The 16051-nt window shown below is 38.0% G+C and overlaps 1 protein-coding gene across 5 annotated transcripts in view; it reads right to left on the minus strand.

The window, feature by feature from the left end:
- emilin2.L (elastin microfibril interfacer 2 L homeolog) overlaps positions 1-16051 on the minus strand; it is a 55573-nt gene that overhangs the window by 12052 nt on the left and 27470 nt on the right. Inside the window, exons 4-9 of one of the 5 annotated variants that reach the window (XM_018266603.2) lie at positions 11811-13709; positions 5153-5650; positions 3744-3773; positions 2898-2933; positions 2331-2366; positions 103-135 (exon numbers count right to left, since the gene is read on the minus strand). In XM_018266603.2, coding sequence (XP_018122092.1) covers positions 103-135; positions 2331-2366; positions 2898-2933; positions 3744-3773; positions 5153-5650; positions 11811-13709 — 2532 coding nt within the window. 5 annotated transcript variants of the gene reach the window in all.

Below are 16051 nucleotides of genomic sequence, written 5' to 3' on the forward strand. Positions count from 1 at the left end.
ATTCAAATGTTTTTCATTCGAAAATTCACCTCGACCTTTGATAAATCTTCCCCTATACGTGTATGTATGAGAATACCAAGAATTTTTTAGAAATTTTTTTACCCTGTGATTCCGAAAAGGATACTCTCAGATTCTCTGCAAAATAAAACAAAGTCCATTACTTACATACATTTTATTTCTTTACATGATGATCATAGATCAATTAACGATAAAAAAGACTGATCAATTACAAATGAAGCAAGATATAGTCAGTGAATCTAGAATATGAATCCAATACACAGACTTAAATCAAATCCCCTTGATTGAAAAATTGCCTCCAGCTTTAGTCTAAGTCAGAGGGTTGCGATACAACCCAGAGATACAGCAGATTTACCAGCGTTAAAGCAGATCTATAACTTCGAGGGTTTCCTCCAGACCTTTGTATAAGACTATAAGTCTAAGGACCTGTTTACTAAAATTTGGATTTCCTTTTTTTCACTATTCATGTTTTCTAAAACTCTTTAAATTTGAGATTTTTTAAGGGGGTTATTTTCTCTAGTCTGGCTTTTTGGAACAAAAACTCGAATTTTTCAAGATTTATTATACCCAATGCTGCAAAAAGGCCAAATCTGAAAATCCACCATCTCAAACCTGTCAATGGCAGATGCCCCTTTCCCAATTTTAAGATATTGTGGTTTGCACTGGGTTTAGCCTGATAATCTTAAAAAATTTACATTCAATAACCCAAAAAAACTAGCGATTTGGAAGAAAAGTAAAAAAAAAAAATCATACGATTTGGGTTTTCGCTCGATTGTATCAAGTTTTTTCTCCGATCTGATTTTTACGAGTTATTTTGCTGGTAAATAAGGCAGAATCGTGGATGGGTGTTCGGTCCAGCTTTTTTTAATTAAAAAATTATATCGATTTGAGGTCCCATAGAAGTCAATGAAAGCTGCACTGATCCTGTTGGCCCTTTTTTTCGCTGTAATGGCCCGAAAAACTAGAATTGTTAGAGGTTTTAGAGATGTTTGTATTTTTTAGTGCATCATTCAGCTTTTTTTCATTTTTACTTTTTATAGTCAGATCTTTTAATAACTTTCACGACATTTGTGGTTTGAGAGAAAATGAGTTTAATTGTGATTTCAAAAAGTTCTGTTACCACTAAAATTCAACCTTTAATAAATGGGCCTCCCCATTACATCACTTGCAGATAAACAGATCTATGGATGGTGAGGGGTTCATGGCACTTGGCAGCTCCATTGCCAGACTTGGGTAGGGGCTGGGGGTGATTCTATAGGATTCACATTATGAAAGTAGACTTGCTGTTACAATTCAGCCATAAAGCACTCCAGTGACCTGGGCTGAAGCTATAGGCAATTTAAGAGGCAGATTGCAGTTTAAATATATATTTTATTGGCTTATTTGGAATTCATATACAAACTAAGTTCACGTGTAGACACAATATATATGGTCACATCTAGTTACAACCTTAACGGGGAAATGTAATTAAAGTCGCAAAGAGCAAAACAATTCGCACTAAAAATAGGACTAAAAATCCACATCTCGCAATGTAATATTGTTCCGTAAACTGTTATAGCATTGCAAATTATAATTTCTCACTCTTAAGAAGTGCTTGAAAATGTCGTAATCTTTTGGAGCAAACATAACGACTTTTTCAGTTTATTAAATTTTTTACATTGACTTCGCATTGGCGCAAACTATAAAATTCGCAACCGGCCTTCCACTCGGAAGTGGTCATTTCTGGGTTCGCAAAAGCTATTCTAAATTCGCACAAAGCAAAATTTGTTCACGCAAAGGCATAACTTTTCGCATTGCAAATAGTTTTTCCATTACCGACTTTTATTACATTCCCCGTAAGTTGTTGAGGGAAGAGCCACTGTTTCCATTTCTTATGAAGTGATGGTGCAAACGCAGGACTATGAGAGTAACTAACCCACAGGTCTTTGTGTGCTGAGTATCCAAGGCCCATCCAGCAGTATTAGAAACCCATTGTGAAAAGGGGAGTACAGTCAACATTAACCAGATTACCCAACCATCTTGCCGGCTTCTAATGCCCCAGCATAATACTGCATGCTTTATTACTGCAGCAGACTGAAAAGTGCCAATGATTGCACCCACCACCTTTCATGCACTTGAAATGGAAACAACTGGCCACACTAGTCCTGCTGCTTTTCAGCCAGAAATCCTTGTGTGTGTCCCATTGACACCTGTTGGTTTCAATGGGAGGAAGCAGGGGGGATTACCAGCATCCCATGTATTACCAAAACTCTATAAATACCCCACTTCCTCTAAAATCAATGCTCATGATGAGGATGATGTATTATGTTTACCTTGTGCATCTGAAAATGTTGGTATGTTAAAAACATCTATTTAAAAGAAAAAAAAATAATCAGGAATCAACAAATAATCAAGACAGAAACAGGTCTAATTCTAACATGTCAGCCCAAAAATGTTTGTAATTCATTCATAAAACAGAATATGTATTTTCACATTTGAATGAATGATTTAATTCAAATTTAAGACATCCTTTATAATAAACATTTTTTATTTTCACTTTAAGACCTGTGAGTGTGACCTCTTCAAATGATTCTATATATATATATATATATATATATATATATATATATATATATATATATATATATATATATATATATATATATAAAAAAATATATATAAAAGAAAGGCCTTGGATGGGGACAAACGTTAGTCTTGAGCCAATTTTTTAATAAAAATCTTTTTTCTAGACATGCTTTCTGGCTTTCTAGTTATGTGTACTAGTTTTATGTTAGATATACATGAACCCTCCATCTATTTTTAAGGTATAAATTAGTATATACATTAGGCAATGCCCTATATATGAGGTATGAGAACCACATACAAAACTTAGGGACTACCTTGTGATGCTGAACCACCAGGTCTTTTTGTTTGATCTAAAACTTCAAACAGAAAAAAAGAAATGTAATCTGTCAATCACTTTTTTAGAATTTTGGGCAGAGTCCAAGTGCTCTATATAAATAAACATTCATCTAAAGAGTTATTAAAGCAAGCAGGTGAACTTGTCAGAAATATGTATTTTTTACATCTACAGTGTTAATGGGATGTGCTGTGTATTTTCTAATCCCATCTAGGGATGGGCGAATTTTTTCGCCTCGTTTCGTAAAAAAAATATCACCATAGACTTGTATGGCGGCGTGCATCAAAACAATTTCGCCGCGCGACAACATTTTTTTTTGACGCCCATAGACTTTAATGGGCGTCTGCGACATTTCGCTGGTGGCGAATTTTTGGCGAAACGAAACCGGTCAAATTCGCCCATCCCTAATCACATCCCATGAAGGCTTTTTCTGTTTTGCCCATAATTCAAAAACATAAACCTGGTTCCTATTAACTACAAGTAATTTGCAAGTGATTAGGGATCATCTATTGGCAGAGTTATGCAAGCGAATATCTACAGTGTGTGGATAATAGATTTTAATTAAGTTAATCATGGTTATCACTGCAACCTTGCAGCACTGCTATCCTAGGTTCAAATCTAGCCAGGGAGTTTGTATGTTCTCCCAGTGCTTGTGTGGGTTTTCTCTGGGAACCCCAATTTCCTCCCAAAAACATGTAGGAAGGTTCACCGGCTCTTGATAACATTGTCCTTAGTTTGCAGCTATAATAGGGACCTTAGATTGCAAGTTCCTTTGCGGCAAGAACTAATATGAATGATGTATCATGGTTGACAAAAAATACATTACCTCTTGCATTTACATTTTTTTGTGGATATCCTACAAAAAAACAAAACATGTATGTTAAGAAAATATTGTGCCAGCATGTTGCTATTATAGAGGGTTTGGCCTTTGGCTAAAGACACACATGGCTGTTTGATGAAGGCTGTTCAGAGGGAACTCACCACTGAATGCTTTGCTCTGTACTCAAGATGAAGCCTTTGACTTATGGCTACCACGAAAATGTATTGCCTGAAAACTATAAGGGGTTGTTCGCCTTTCAATTAACTTTTAACATGACATTTTTTAATTATTTAATCAACTTACCCTAGCAACAAGGTAGTGATTTAAATGTGAGACTAGAATATGAATAGGAGAACTACCAGGCTAGTTTTGGACTACCAGGCTAGTGACTCCATTTGAAAGCTCGAAAGAGTCAGAAGAAAAAGGCAAATAATCCAAAACTATAAAATGAAGACCAATTGAAAAGTTGTTAATAAATGGCATTCTATAATATAAAGATGCAAAAAGGAGTAGGCACACTGAAGATCCACAAAACAGGGCATCCAATAGAAGTATTACAAATAAAAAACTTTATTCCTTTGTTTTACCATTTTAAAAAAGTTGTATTTACAACAAATGTTATAATGATGGCATAAATAGAGGTTATTTTAAAACTTTTATACTACTTCTTTTGGATGGCCTGTTTTTGTTATCTTCAGTGTGCCGACTTCTTTTGGCATCCTTAACATTTCATCCGCTGCCCTAGCCGAGGTTCTGGGGCTAGTCCCCCTGGACCATAATATAATACTGGTGAGTTATTGACTATAAATTGTGCTTCAGCGCTTCCCTTTACTTTTCTTTGAATCCACTCTATAACTTACTAAAAGTTATCTTGAACGTGAACCACCCCTGTAAGTCCAAATTTTTGTATGATACTCTATATTATGATGATAATTAATACACAATCATTTATACAATGTCCCACTAGCCATTAAAGAGAGATTATATATATATTAGGGATGCACCGAATCCAGGATTCGGTTCAGGATTCTGGCTTTTTCAGCAGGATTCGGATTCGCCTAAATCCTTCTGCCCGGCCAAACCAAATCCGAATCCTAATTTGCATATGTAAATTAGGGGTGGGGAGGAAAATCGTGTGACTTTTTGTCACAAAACAAGGAAGTAAAAAATGTTTTCCCATTCCCACCAATAATTTACATATGCAAATTAGGGTTCAGATTCGGTTCGGTATTCAGCCGAATCTTTTGAGAAGGGTTCAGGGGTTCGGCCAAATCCAAAATAGTGGATCCGGTGCATCCCGAATATATATTGCTGACTTTAAACAAACTTGATCCCTTCCCATAAATGATTCAAATGTATCTCTGCAAATGAAAAAAGATGGAATAAACAAGAGCTTCAATAATTAATCATCTCACCTGGTGCTCCTGCAAATCCTTTTGAAACTGGCATTGCCTGTTGTCCATCTGCACCATGAGGCCGTTCAGATCCAGACTTGAGTATTTTTGCTGCTGAGTCTGTTGCCAATAAGATTGTTTCCTGCCCATTTGCACCTTGAGGCCGTCTTGACTCAGTTTTGATCATTCTTCCTGGGGGGCCAGCCTCACCAGTTTCAACAATGATCCCATTGGTTCCGGGACGTACAGGGATGGTGAAAACAGAGTCTGGCAAGGAAGGTTGCCTTGGTTGTGATGGTTGCTGCTGTGGTTTTGAGACACTTGGGTCCTGAGGTAGCTTTGGTTGTGCTGCATGTTCTGTTACTTTAGGCTGTGTTGGGTATTGAGGTATTTGTGGTATCACAGGTTGTTGTGGGATAATTGGTTGTTGTGGAACTTGGGGAAAGAATGGCTTTTGAGGTTCTCTTGGTGGCAGCGGAGGTATAATTCTAGTTTGCAGTGTCTGCTCTGGTTCTTCTCCTAGGTCATAAAAAGACATTCTATGGTAATATAACACATTGGTGAAGAAGAAAACATCTTCTAGACATAGTTGAGCATATAACAGTGCTTCAAAATAAACTCTCTTGTTTTTCCATACATTTATTTGGGCCTATTGGTATGCTACGCCATGAGTCTATTATAGGAGAGAATAAACAACTGCTTGGAACATTGTTTAACTGAACATTTTATAATTCATAACACTCAAATGAACAATTTCCAAAAAAGAGCATGCTTCTAAATATATATTTAGAAGTGGTAATGCCTCAGTTATCTAAATAGCCATGCTATCAATTCTACGAATGACTTTAAGGTATATGGCAATATCTGTGCATATATGGCCCCCATGTGTCATTAGACTATTAGAAGGCTTAAAGGGATTCTGTCATGATTTTTATAATGTATGTTTTATTTTCTAAATTACACTGTTTACATTGCAAATAATTCACTCTACAATATAAAGTTTCATTCCTGAACCAGCAAGTGTATTTTTTTTTTAAGTTGTAATGCTGGTGTGTAGGCAGCCATCTCAGTTCATTTTGCCTGGTCATGTGCTTTCAGAAAGAGCCAGCACTTTAGGATGGAACTGCTTTCAGGCAGGCTGTTGTTTCTCTTACTCAATGTAACTGAATGTGTCACAGTGGGACCTGGATTTTACTATTGAGTGCTGTTCTTAGATCTACCAGGCAGCTGTTATGTTGTGTCAGGGAGCTGTTATCTGCTTACCTTCCCATTGTTCTGTTGTTAGGCTCCTGGGGGGGAGGGGTGATATCACTCCAACTTGCAGTACAGCAGTTAAGAGTGACTGAAATTTATCAGAGCACAAGTCACATGACTGGGACAGCTGGGAACCTGTCAATATGTCTAGCCCCATGTCAGATTTTCAAAATTCTGCTGGAGCACCACTATTAACTGATGGATTTTGAAAAAACATGTTCTTCCATTACAGTATCCATTTAAACTCACTATTCACGCAGGATACGTCATGGCTTTGAGAAAGAGCTTAAGGTAACAAAATCAAATCAAATAGAACCAGGACACTAACTGCAAGCAATTTGTATGTTCTTCCTCTGTTTATGTAGTACACACATGCTGGTAGGTTAAGTGGCATAGCGTGTGAGAATGATGTCAGGAGTGTAACTAAAGAGGAAGCAGACCATGTAGCTGCAGGGGGGCACAAGAGCTGTAGGGGCCCCATGAGGCCCTAATTAACGAGCACTTTAAACATTAGTAAAACAGGACAACCTCTGCAGGGCCTAGTCACAAATAATTGTGCCACTGAATGATGTGTAATCTCTGTAAATGGATACAGAATATGCTGGTGCTGTATATGGTGTATATGCTGTTTATGTAGGTATACACTATCTGTATATAGGACTACAGCCTAAAAGGATCATGGTTAATGCAGCCTACACTGGGCATGTATAGATGTACATTTGTACATTTTGAAACAGCATTTTTATATGATATCCCAATGATAATGGTGTTACTAGCATGTGTTTTTTCACTGAATAAAAAATGGGGCAGCTGTTTCATACAATTGGGCAAGTTTCCAGTTCCCTTGTGATCCATACTTTTAGCTCATTGACTTAACAAGCTTAACAAGCAACTAGGCCACACAAATAGTTGGCTAGAATATAATAAGTGTCTGTTTATTTGGTCCTCGGTCCAAATAATTGAATTGCAAAGTGGCCGTGTGGATTAGCGATGGCTCCAGTTCAATAAATGACCTTCCCTCACTGCTCTTCACATGGGTTTCCAGCTCTCTACTTTTGTTGTTGTACCTACTGTAGCAATATAACACTTTCTGCATTTTAGTAAGCTCTTTACAAATCCTGGTACAGTTAGGGATGGCACCTTTCTGCTGTAGTAACTGGCTGATGGGAAAGGGGAGGTGATGACTTGGGACAGGTGGCAGCATGAAAATGGTGGGGAATGGACAGATCAGTGGCAGAGAATGGGTAAACCAAGTGTCTGTATGTGGTGGGAGCAGGGATGAAAGTATTAAAAAGCTGAGGAACAGTTCAGGGAGAGAAGAAAGGGTGAGTTACTACAAATTTATTATACAATATATATAATTAATCCTATATACGATAACTGCACTGCATCTAATTATATAATAATTTTTGGACTACAATGGAAGGCAAATCAACCAATGATCTGTTTGTTCAATTATGAATACAAATGCAAAAGAGCAAACTGGGCACTATTTTGAGCACAGATAAATGCTATTAACATAGGTACTTTCACCTATCCAGCCCATGCACACGGTGTAGAGTAGCACATGGGCCAAGAGAGCCCTGGAATTAAACGGTTCCCTTTGCACATTGGGCCTACATACACATCTATTGTGTCTAGTGAATTACATTTGAATGTAATTATGTATGCTGCTCGTTGGTGTGCCACAAGTAAACCCAGGAAAACCTTGCACCACATTTTCACATGATTTACCAAAGTTGCTGAATTGTGCCCAAACAGCACTGCTTAAATTCTGGGGGAAATTTTTTTAATTGAGGGCGATAATGGTGACCAGTTTTGCACTTCCTAATGAAGCCTACTAATAAGTATATTGTGAGCTTGAGCAATGATCAATGAATCCTATTTTATTCCAAATTTAATTTAGGCAAACACTGCCCACATACGGTTTTAAAATAATCCCCCAAGTCTGAGATTATAGTAAAAAGAACAGTGTACTTGGTTTGTCAAAAGTCACCCAGAAGAGGATCTTGGGTTCAGTAAAACAGATTTGTTTAGTCTAGGTCAATGAAACACAGAAATTAACATAAAAACTTTGTAAACAGATGTTTAGAGTAGATGAAAATCTCGTTCTTAGAAGGAACACGGAGTTCAAATAAGGACTGTTGAATCACTTGGCTTTGTCAATGCAAAGGCAGAACTGTTTTATAGGAAGAAAGGAACTAAAAGGCTTTGAAGAACAAAGCATTCTGAAAATAGAGCGTAATAGAATTGCCAAGTCTTGGAGATGAACAGAAATGAAGAATCTGCAATAATAGTCATGTTAAAAAATCATACTCTAAAAAAACCAAGATCATTATTGGTAAAAAGGGGCCTGATATATACAGGATAATGAAGTGTAGGTCATGGTTAAATTGTACCGCATGTTAGAATAAAACTAAAAAATGTCAATGGTTATCAACACTGGGGTCAAAGACCCAGGTAGGACTGAAATGTTGCCACTTGGTTCTATCAAGCAAATTGAGCATAATCACTCCTGAAAAAGGACCTTGGTAGGCCCAAAACCTTACTAGCTTTGCTATATATATGCTATCAAGCAAATAAAGCACAGACCCCAATTAATAATTGCAGGGCCACAGGTGTATGTTGTTGGATATTGTCCTGGCTCTTTGCTGGGGATCTATACTCTGGAGGTGCCAATAGGTGTATTATTGACATTGGTAGAAGCACTCCAGCCTACATTAAATGGGTGGTTCACCTTTAAGGTAACTCTTTAGTATGATATAGAATTGCCAATTCTAAGCAACTTTTCAATTGGTCTTCATGATTTAATTTTTTATAGTTTTATAGTTATTTGCCTTTTACTTATGACTCTTTGCAGCTTTCAAATGGGCGTCACTGACCCCATCTAACAAGCAAATACTCTGTAAGGCTACAAATGTATTGTTATTGCTACTTTTTAATACTCATGCTTCTATTCACGCCTCTCCTATTCATATTCTAGTCTCTTAAGGTGGCCATACACGGGCCGATAAAAGCTGCCGACAGACCGAGTCCGCAGCTTATTTGCCCGTATATGGGGCCCTCCGAAGGGCTTCCCCGATCGATATCTGGCTGAAAGTTGGCCAGATCTTGATCGGACGGGACTTAAAATCCCGTTGGATCGCAGCCGCATCTGTTCGTTGATGCGGTCCCACGATCCGACTGCCGTTACCCATCGTCAGGATCTACCCTAGGGCCCACGATCGGATCAGCCCACATCGCCAAACGAGCAGATCTCTCCGTGTATGGCCACCTTTATTAAAATCAGTGCATGGTTGCTAGGGGAATTTGGACCCTAACAATCAGATTACTGAAATGCAAACTGGAGAGCTGCCGAATAAAAAGCGAAATAACTCAAAAACCTTTAATGGTAAAAAATGAAAACCAATTCCATATTGTATCAGAATAACCCTCTACATAATACTAAAAGTTAATTTAAAGGTGAACAACCCCTTTAAGGGCTAAACAACAGCACAAGATGTTGTAGGATCCTACAAAATCTGATCCCCACAGCTGTAATGTTACGTTGGATCAGATAAAGTCAGATGGTGTTGTTAGTTCATGCATCTCCATGCAACAGTGTATACAGTGTTTCAATGAGAAAAAATATTGGTTAGACTCCATTAGATCTTATTGCATCAGATGAAGACACAGCATGAAGCATTCCCATCCGGCAGTCTTGTTGCACTGGATGAAAAATCATCCATCTTTCCTGGATGGAAAATCTACACAGCAGATTTTACATCAGTCCCATTATATTTTGACTCATGCAATTGCAGGATGTGATCTGTCTATCCGACACCAGCCTACAAAATCTCCCATATAGTTAAGCCCTTAAGGACCAACAACAAACATCCTTTTATATTTTGAACAGTGGTTTTGGTCCCATTACTGGGTGGCAGGCCTCACCCCATTCTTATTGCTGGCTCTGTTTTTGTTTTCTGGATGGATGAGCACATCTCATGCAATCTGAGATCATGATACTTTCTTTTGGTTAGATAGAAGATTGGAACACAGGTTTTCAAAAAAGTATTTTTTTTGTATGTTTTACAATTTTCTGCATATAATTTGAAGAATCTTTAAAGACCCCTAAATGATGGCGGGAAAGAAGAATTACAATGGAGAACTTCTATCTTATATTAGATAGGGATGCACCGAATCCACTATTTTGAATTCGGCCAAACCCCTGAATCCATCGCGAGAGATTCTGCCGAATACCGAACCCAATTTGCATATGCAAATTAGGGGTGGAAGGGGAATTTTTTTTACTTCCTTGTTTTGTGACAAAAAGTCACGCGATTTCCCTCCCCATCCGACATATAAAAATTAGGATTCGGATTCGGTTAGGCTGGGCAGAAGGATTCGGCCGAATCCTGGCCGAATCCCGAAACGAATCCTTGGAAAATCTGAGCAATTTGACCTTCGAGGAACCAATTTCTAAGACCTGGGCCTGACCCGAAACGCAACCCGCAATATTCACCCACTTTGATCCGCCACCCAACCCGGACCCGCAACTACCTTATCCGCAACCCGACTCGCAACCCGCCGACCACATCAAACAGGAAGTGGTGTTGCTGCAAATCGCAACTTACATCATCAAAAGTGGGTGGGGACAGAAACAAGTTTTGTAAAATTTTAAAAGGAGTAAAATATAGACAATATAACATAAGATAAGAAATTTAGATGAGACCCGCACCCCGACCCCGACCCGCATCTATACCAGCACCTGATAATCCTACCCTCATTCCGCATGTTACCTGCTTTTCTTGCGGGTAGCCCGTGGGTACCCGCAGGTACCCAACCCGCAGTAGGACTCTACTTTGTTACTTGCTGTAATGAATTCAGTGACAGTGTAAAGGCTTTCTCATAAAATATATATTTTTTTCTTTTAATGGTTTAAATGCCTTTGCACAAATAAAAACGATGCATCGTAAAATACATATTTACTGTGACCCATTAAGTCTAGTAAAAGCTACATTTTTAGCATAAAAGTACCATAATGCCAACACCCTATATTCTACCTTTCCAATTCTTTTTTTCTCACACAAATGCACCTGTGTCAGCCTGGGGCCAATGTAGAACAAAAAAAGCAGAAGAAGACAAGTGCACCATGGTGCCCGCTCAGTAGAATACCAGGCTGGTGTAGTTCTCTGCTAACAGGAGCACTGACACGGGATATCAGGTAAGTGATAATAATCATGGGGGGGGTGCCTAACATTTATCTTATTCTTCTTATTAATAGTTTAATCAGTGTTCATTGTGACTGACAAGTGTGATAGCACTGCAATAATAATGTTTGAATTTTGCTCTATCCTCCATTTTTAAAATTTTTGATATCCAACTTGGTAGATGAAATTCCCCAACAGCTGCCAACAAATTTACATAGAGTGAGAAAAACACTTACCTACTGCAGGTTGGCTCTTGATAAGATTGTCAAGATCAGAAGTGATTTTGGAGACCTGGCTGTGAAACACCTGGACTGAATTCTTTAGGCCATAAATGTCATTGGAATGTGACTTTACTGTTCCATTGATGGTATGTATACAGTTCCACAAACTGGTAACATGCTTATTAAGGCCATCTTTTATCCTCTGCATACTGTCAGAGATGGTGTCAAGCTTCCCACAAACATTCTCCAACTTTGCGAGTCTAGTGTCCACGTTAGACATCTCCTTTTGAATTCCCTGAGTATGTTCAGTACATTTTCCTTTGTCAGCAGTCATTTCACTGCTCAGTAGTTCAAATCTGCTCTGAAGGCCACTACAGCATTCATTATTTGTTGCTGAGTGTGAGGTATCTTTGCAAAGTCTTTCAACTTCCTCTACTTTTTTATGCAGTCCTGTTTCAGTATATTTAACAGTGGACTTTATATCCAGTATCTGATTGTTAAACACACTCACCCCATCTTTTAACAAATTCAAATCCTCTTCATTACTGATCAGTTTATGCTGTAGTTTCCGCAGGTCGCTGCTCACTGTTTCGATACCTACTTTGTTCAGCTGGATCAGGTCAAACTTCTCATTTATTGTATCATTCAAGGATTTTAAAAGAATAAAATTATTTTCTTTATGTCCATCATTATTGTTTGAATAGTCTTCACTAGAGTGCAACATTGAGTACATTTGGCCTTCAAGTTGATTTACTGCATCCCTAAGGTCCTTCATTTCAATTACAAGGTGTCCACTGACAGATTCTGGTTCATGGTGAGCTGTTGACCCAGTATTAGAATGCACAACATCAGGAGAAGATGCATTTGTGATGTCCCATACAATGTCTTCCATTTTCTGCAGTCTTGTATCAAGAAGATCCTTCATTTCATTAGAATTTGTGATAATTAGCCCCCTCAGAGTTTCCTCAATGTAGAAGCAATGCTCCTCAGCATTCTTTTCTGTAATGTTAATTTTAAAATCCAATTCAGTCAATCTTTCCTCATAACTGCTGTCTGGGGATAGATTGTTTATATGCTGTATCTCATTGTCTATTCTGCTATTGAGAACCTTGTGGGCTTCAGAAATTCTCTCAACCTTTTGATCTAAATGTTTTAATTTATTGTCAAGATCACCATTATTTGTGCAACAGTTCTGACCGTTTCCTTGTATGCCTCCCTGGGACTTTACTGCATTTATTTCCTTTCGGAGTTCAGTCTCTTTCTCCCTAAGAAGCTCTATCACACCCAAACAGCTGGTCTCGTGGTCCTCACATTGTTGCTGAACACTAGTTAATTTATAATCACAGGAATTTTTCAGATCTGCCATTTTGATGTCCATTCCTTCTAGCATTTCATTTCTAAGTGCTTCTAATTTATCATCTATAGACTTCTCTGGTGCATTACCAGTGTGCAATGTAGGGGCAGGTCCATGTGATGCCTCCTGGAACTGCCTTAAACGTTCTTCATATACATTTAATTTTTCATTGAGTTGATCAATCAAAAGACTTTTACTCTGTAAGGCTTCTTTCACACCATTTAATTCAGAAATAATGTCTCTTACCCCATCTTCTCTTTCTGTACTTCCAGAAAATCCTTGGAACTTAATAGTCTCGGTTTTTCCGCCAGAGAAACTTTCTGGTTGTGGCAAGTTGCTTAGCCATGAAACTAGATTCTTGCTCACATCCTCTTGAATAGTAAGCTTTAGGTTCTCATTTACACCTGCCAGAGATGTTTGCATGTCAATCACAGTCTGGGTTAGGCGAAGCATTTCATCTTCAAGGAAATTAATTTTTTTCTCTTGTGCTTCATTTAAATTCTGCAGATCCTGCAATTCCTTTTTGGCCTCTTGTGGCTTTTGCGGTTTTACACCTGTACCTGCAGAGAAGCAAAAATAGTTAAGCCTTTTTTAAACTCTCTTTAAAACTTGATTGTGTATATATTTGCAAATATTGAGTTAGCAGGTAAGGGCAGAACCGTTGCATTTTCTTTTGGTTCTTGTATCTATGTAAATTTGGCCATATGCATAGAAAACCAAATGTGTGCACAAGTCCTAAACTTTGCCTAATTTGTTCAGTAAAGGTCAACAAGATCCCATGCATAACCAGTGGACAGGGGCCACATCCCTTTTCTAATGGTGCACTCAATGAGATTTTGAATTCAACCCAGTCATTATCTGAACAAACCCTGATCAGATATCAGTAGGGCAGGTGGTCATTTTATACAAATATATAGAACACAAGGTTAATGGCTCAAGAGAGAGCCACAGTTGATGACCTTTGACTTCCTGTATATGGGAACACTTAATTGATGGACATAAATATGGAGTCTACAGATGCTGTCGTTTGGCTGGGAGGTAAAATGCCTTGAAGAGCTGAGGTTTAAACAGTTCATTGACATTTTGTTGGACAGCCTTTGCTGTAGGAAATGCAATAGTCTGGAAGTGTTTGTGGAGGTAAAGTGGAAAGACTTCTTAAAGGGTTAGATGACATTGACATCTGGTAAAGATATATTTTCTACTGAATTAAAAAAGACAGGCTTCAGTGTGAATAAGCAAAATTAAAGAAATAATTATTATCTTTATAAATATCTGATACATATCTGAACTATGGTTCATACACAGGGAATTACATATAAAATCATACATAATTATGTATTCATTTAAGTAATGCAACAAGTGTAGCCATCCTTCAGTAATTAGGCATCATGTGCTTATTGTATGCAAATACATTTGTATCTCTATCAATGCTCAGGTCTAATTAAATGAGTTCTTTTTCAATATAGGTGGTATATAGAGGCACAGTTTCAAATGTGGGCATGTTACATCCACCTCATTGCCATCAGTTGGGTTTATATAACTTGGAAACTGTTTAGGTACCTCAAGGGGTCATGGAGATAACCATATACATATAAATGCATAAAACCTATACATGCAGATGGTAAAGAAAATGGAAAGCCAGTCAGCTGTATCAGTTCTGTATGAAGAGTTTATATCTAGCCAATACAAACCCAAAATCTAACCCAAATCTAACTGACCTTAATGCAAACATCACAAGTGTAAATTTGCTGTTGAAACCCAGCTCCTGTAGACATTTCTACCGATCCAGAGTACAACTACAAAGAGAAGCCAACACTTTCACCTGTACCTCAGATAGGCAGCTTTGCCAACCTCTACTCCTGTAGATGTGCCAATCAGCAAACACACTCCAAGAGAGGGAGGCAGAGAAGGTATTATATAGACACAACGTTAACAAGGTAACACAGCCTTCTCCTAATTATATGAAAGGTAGGGACCAATGTCATTTCAACTTTTGAGGTGCCGTCTATACACATGCTTATCATTTGTGGTTTCTTTCCCTTTCAGTTGAGAATTTCTTTTCTTTCATATAAATATTATTAGATCTTAACGCTGATATGGTAAAAAAAAACACACACACACTATCACCCAACAATAGATCTCCTACGAGGCAGCTATTGATGCTAGGAGGGTGGTTTCATATGAATTACCTCAAATCCACCCGAGCCATTTCATATCACACCACTGCCAGTTCCTCCAAAATGAACATCTTCTGCTAATTATTGCAAACTTAATCACCCCTAACCAGTCATCATGTAAATCTCTGGAGGGACTAATTTAGAGTTCTGTCATCACATATTTGTCAGGAAATACCACAGAAGGGGAGTCATGGCCATTTCACATAAATATAATTATGGGTGATTCACATTTTCCTTTTCCAAGTACCCCCTAAAAAACAAGTTTGAGGGCCCCATTTAAACTGATGCGTTCTGGAACTCAGGAAATTACAAATAAAATAATACCGATTTAGATGAAGGCTAATCAGGATCAAAAAACCCGAACATTCATTGTGTGGAACCTAATGGGGGAATCTAAGATAGCAGGAAGGAAGTATTTTACTGTTCGGAGAAAAGAGGATAATGAGGACAGGAGGCCATGCTCCCAAGCTGGAGGATGCTGAACTTATGGGCAGCAAAATAGGAAAAGCAAACACAACAGGGGAATTCAAGAATGTCCTGGATAGTCTTATAGGTCTTCTAGGAATGAAACTAAATAGAGCATAAATGTTTTTTTTAGTGACCTGACAGACCAAATGAACCAACGTGTTAATATCCTCCAGTATAAGGTTTCCAGCAATCATAAATGATTACTCTTTCCTTATAGATGCTACACCTAGAGCAATATAAAATGAAATACACTTAAA

This window comes from Xenopus laevis, chromosome 6L (assembly GCF_017654675.1).
Source record: "Xenopus laevis strain J_2021 chromosome 6L, Xenopus_laevis_v10.1, whole genome shotgun sequence".
NCBI lineage: Eukaryota > Metazoa > Chordata > Amphibia > Anura > Pipidae > Xenopus > Xenopus laevis.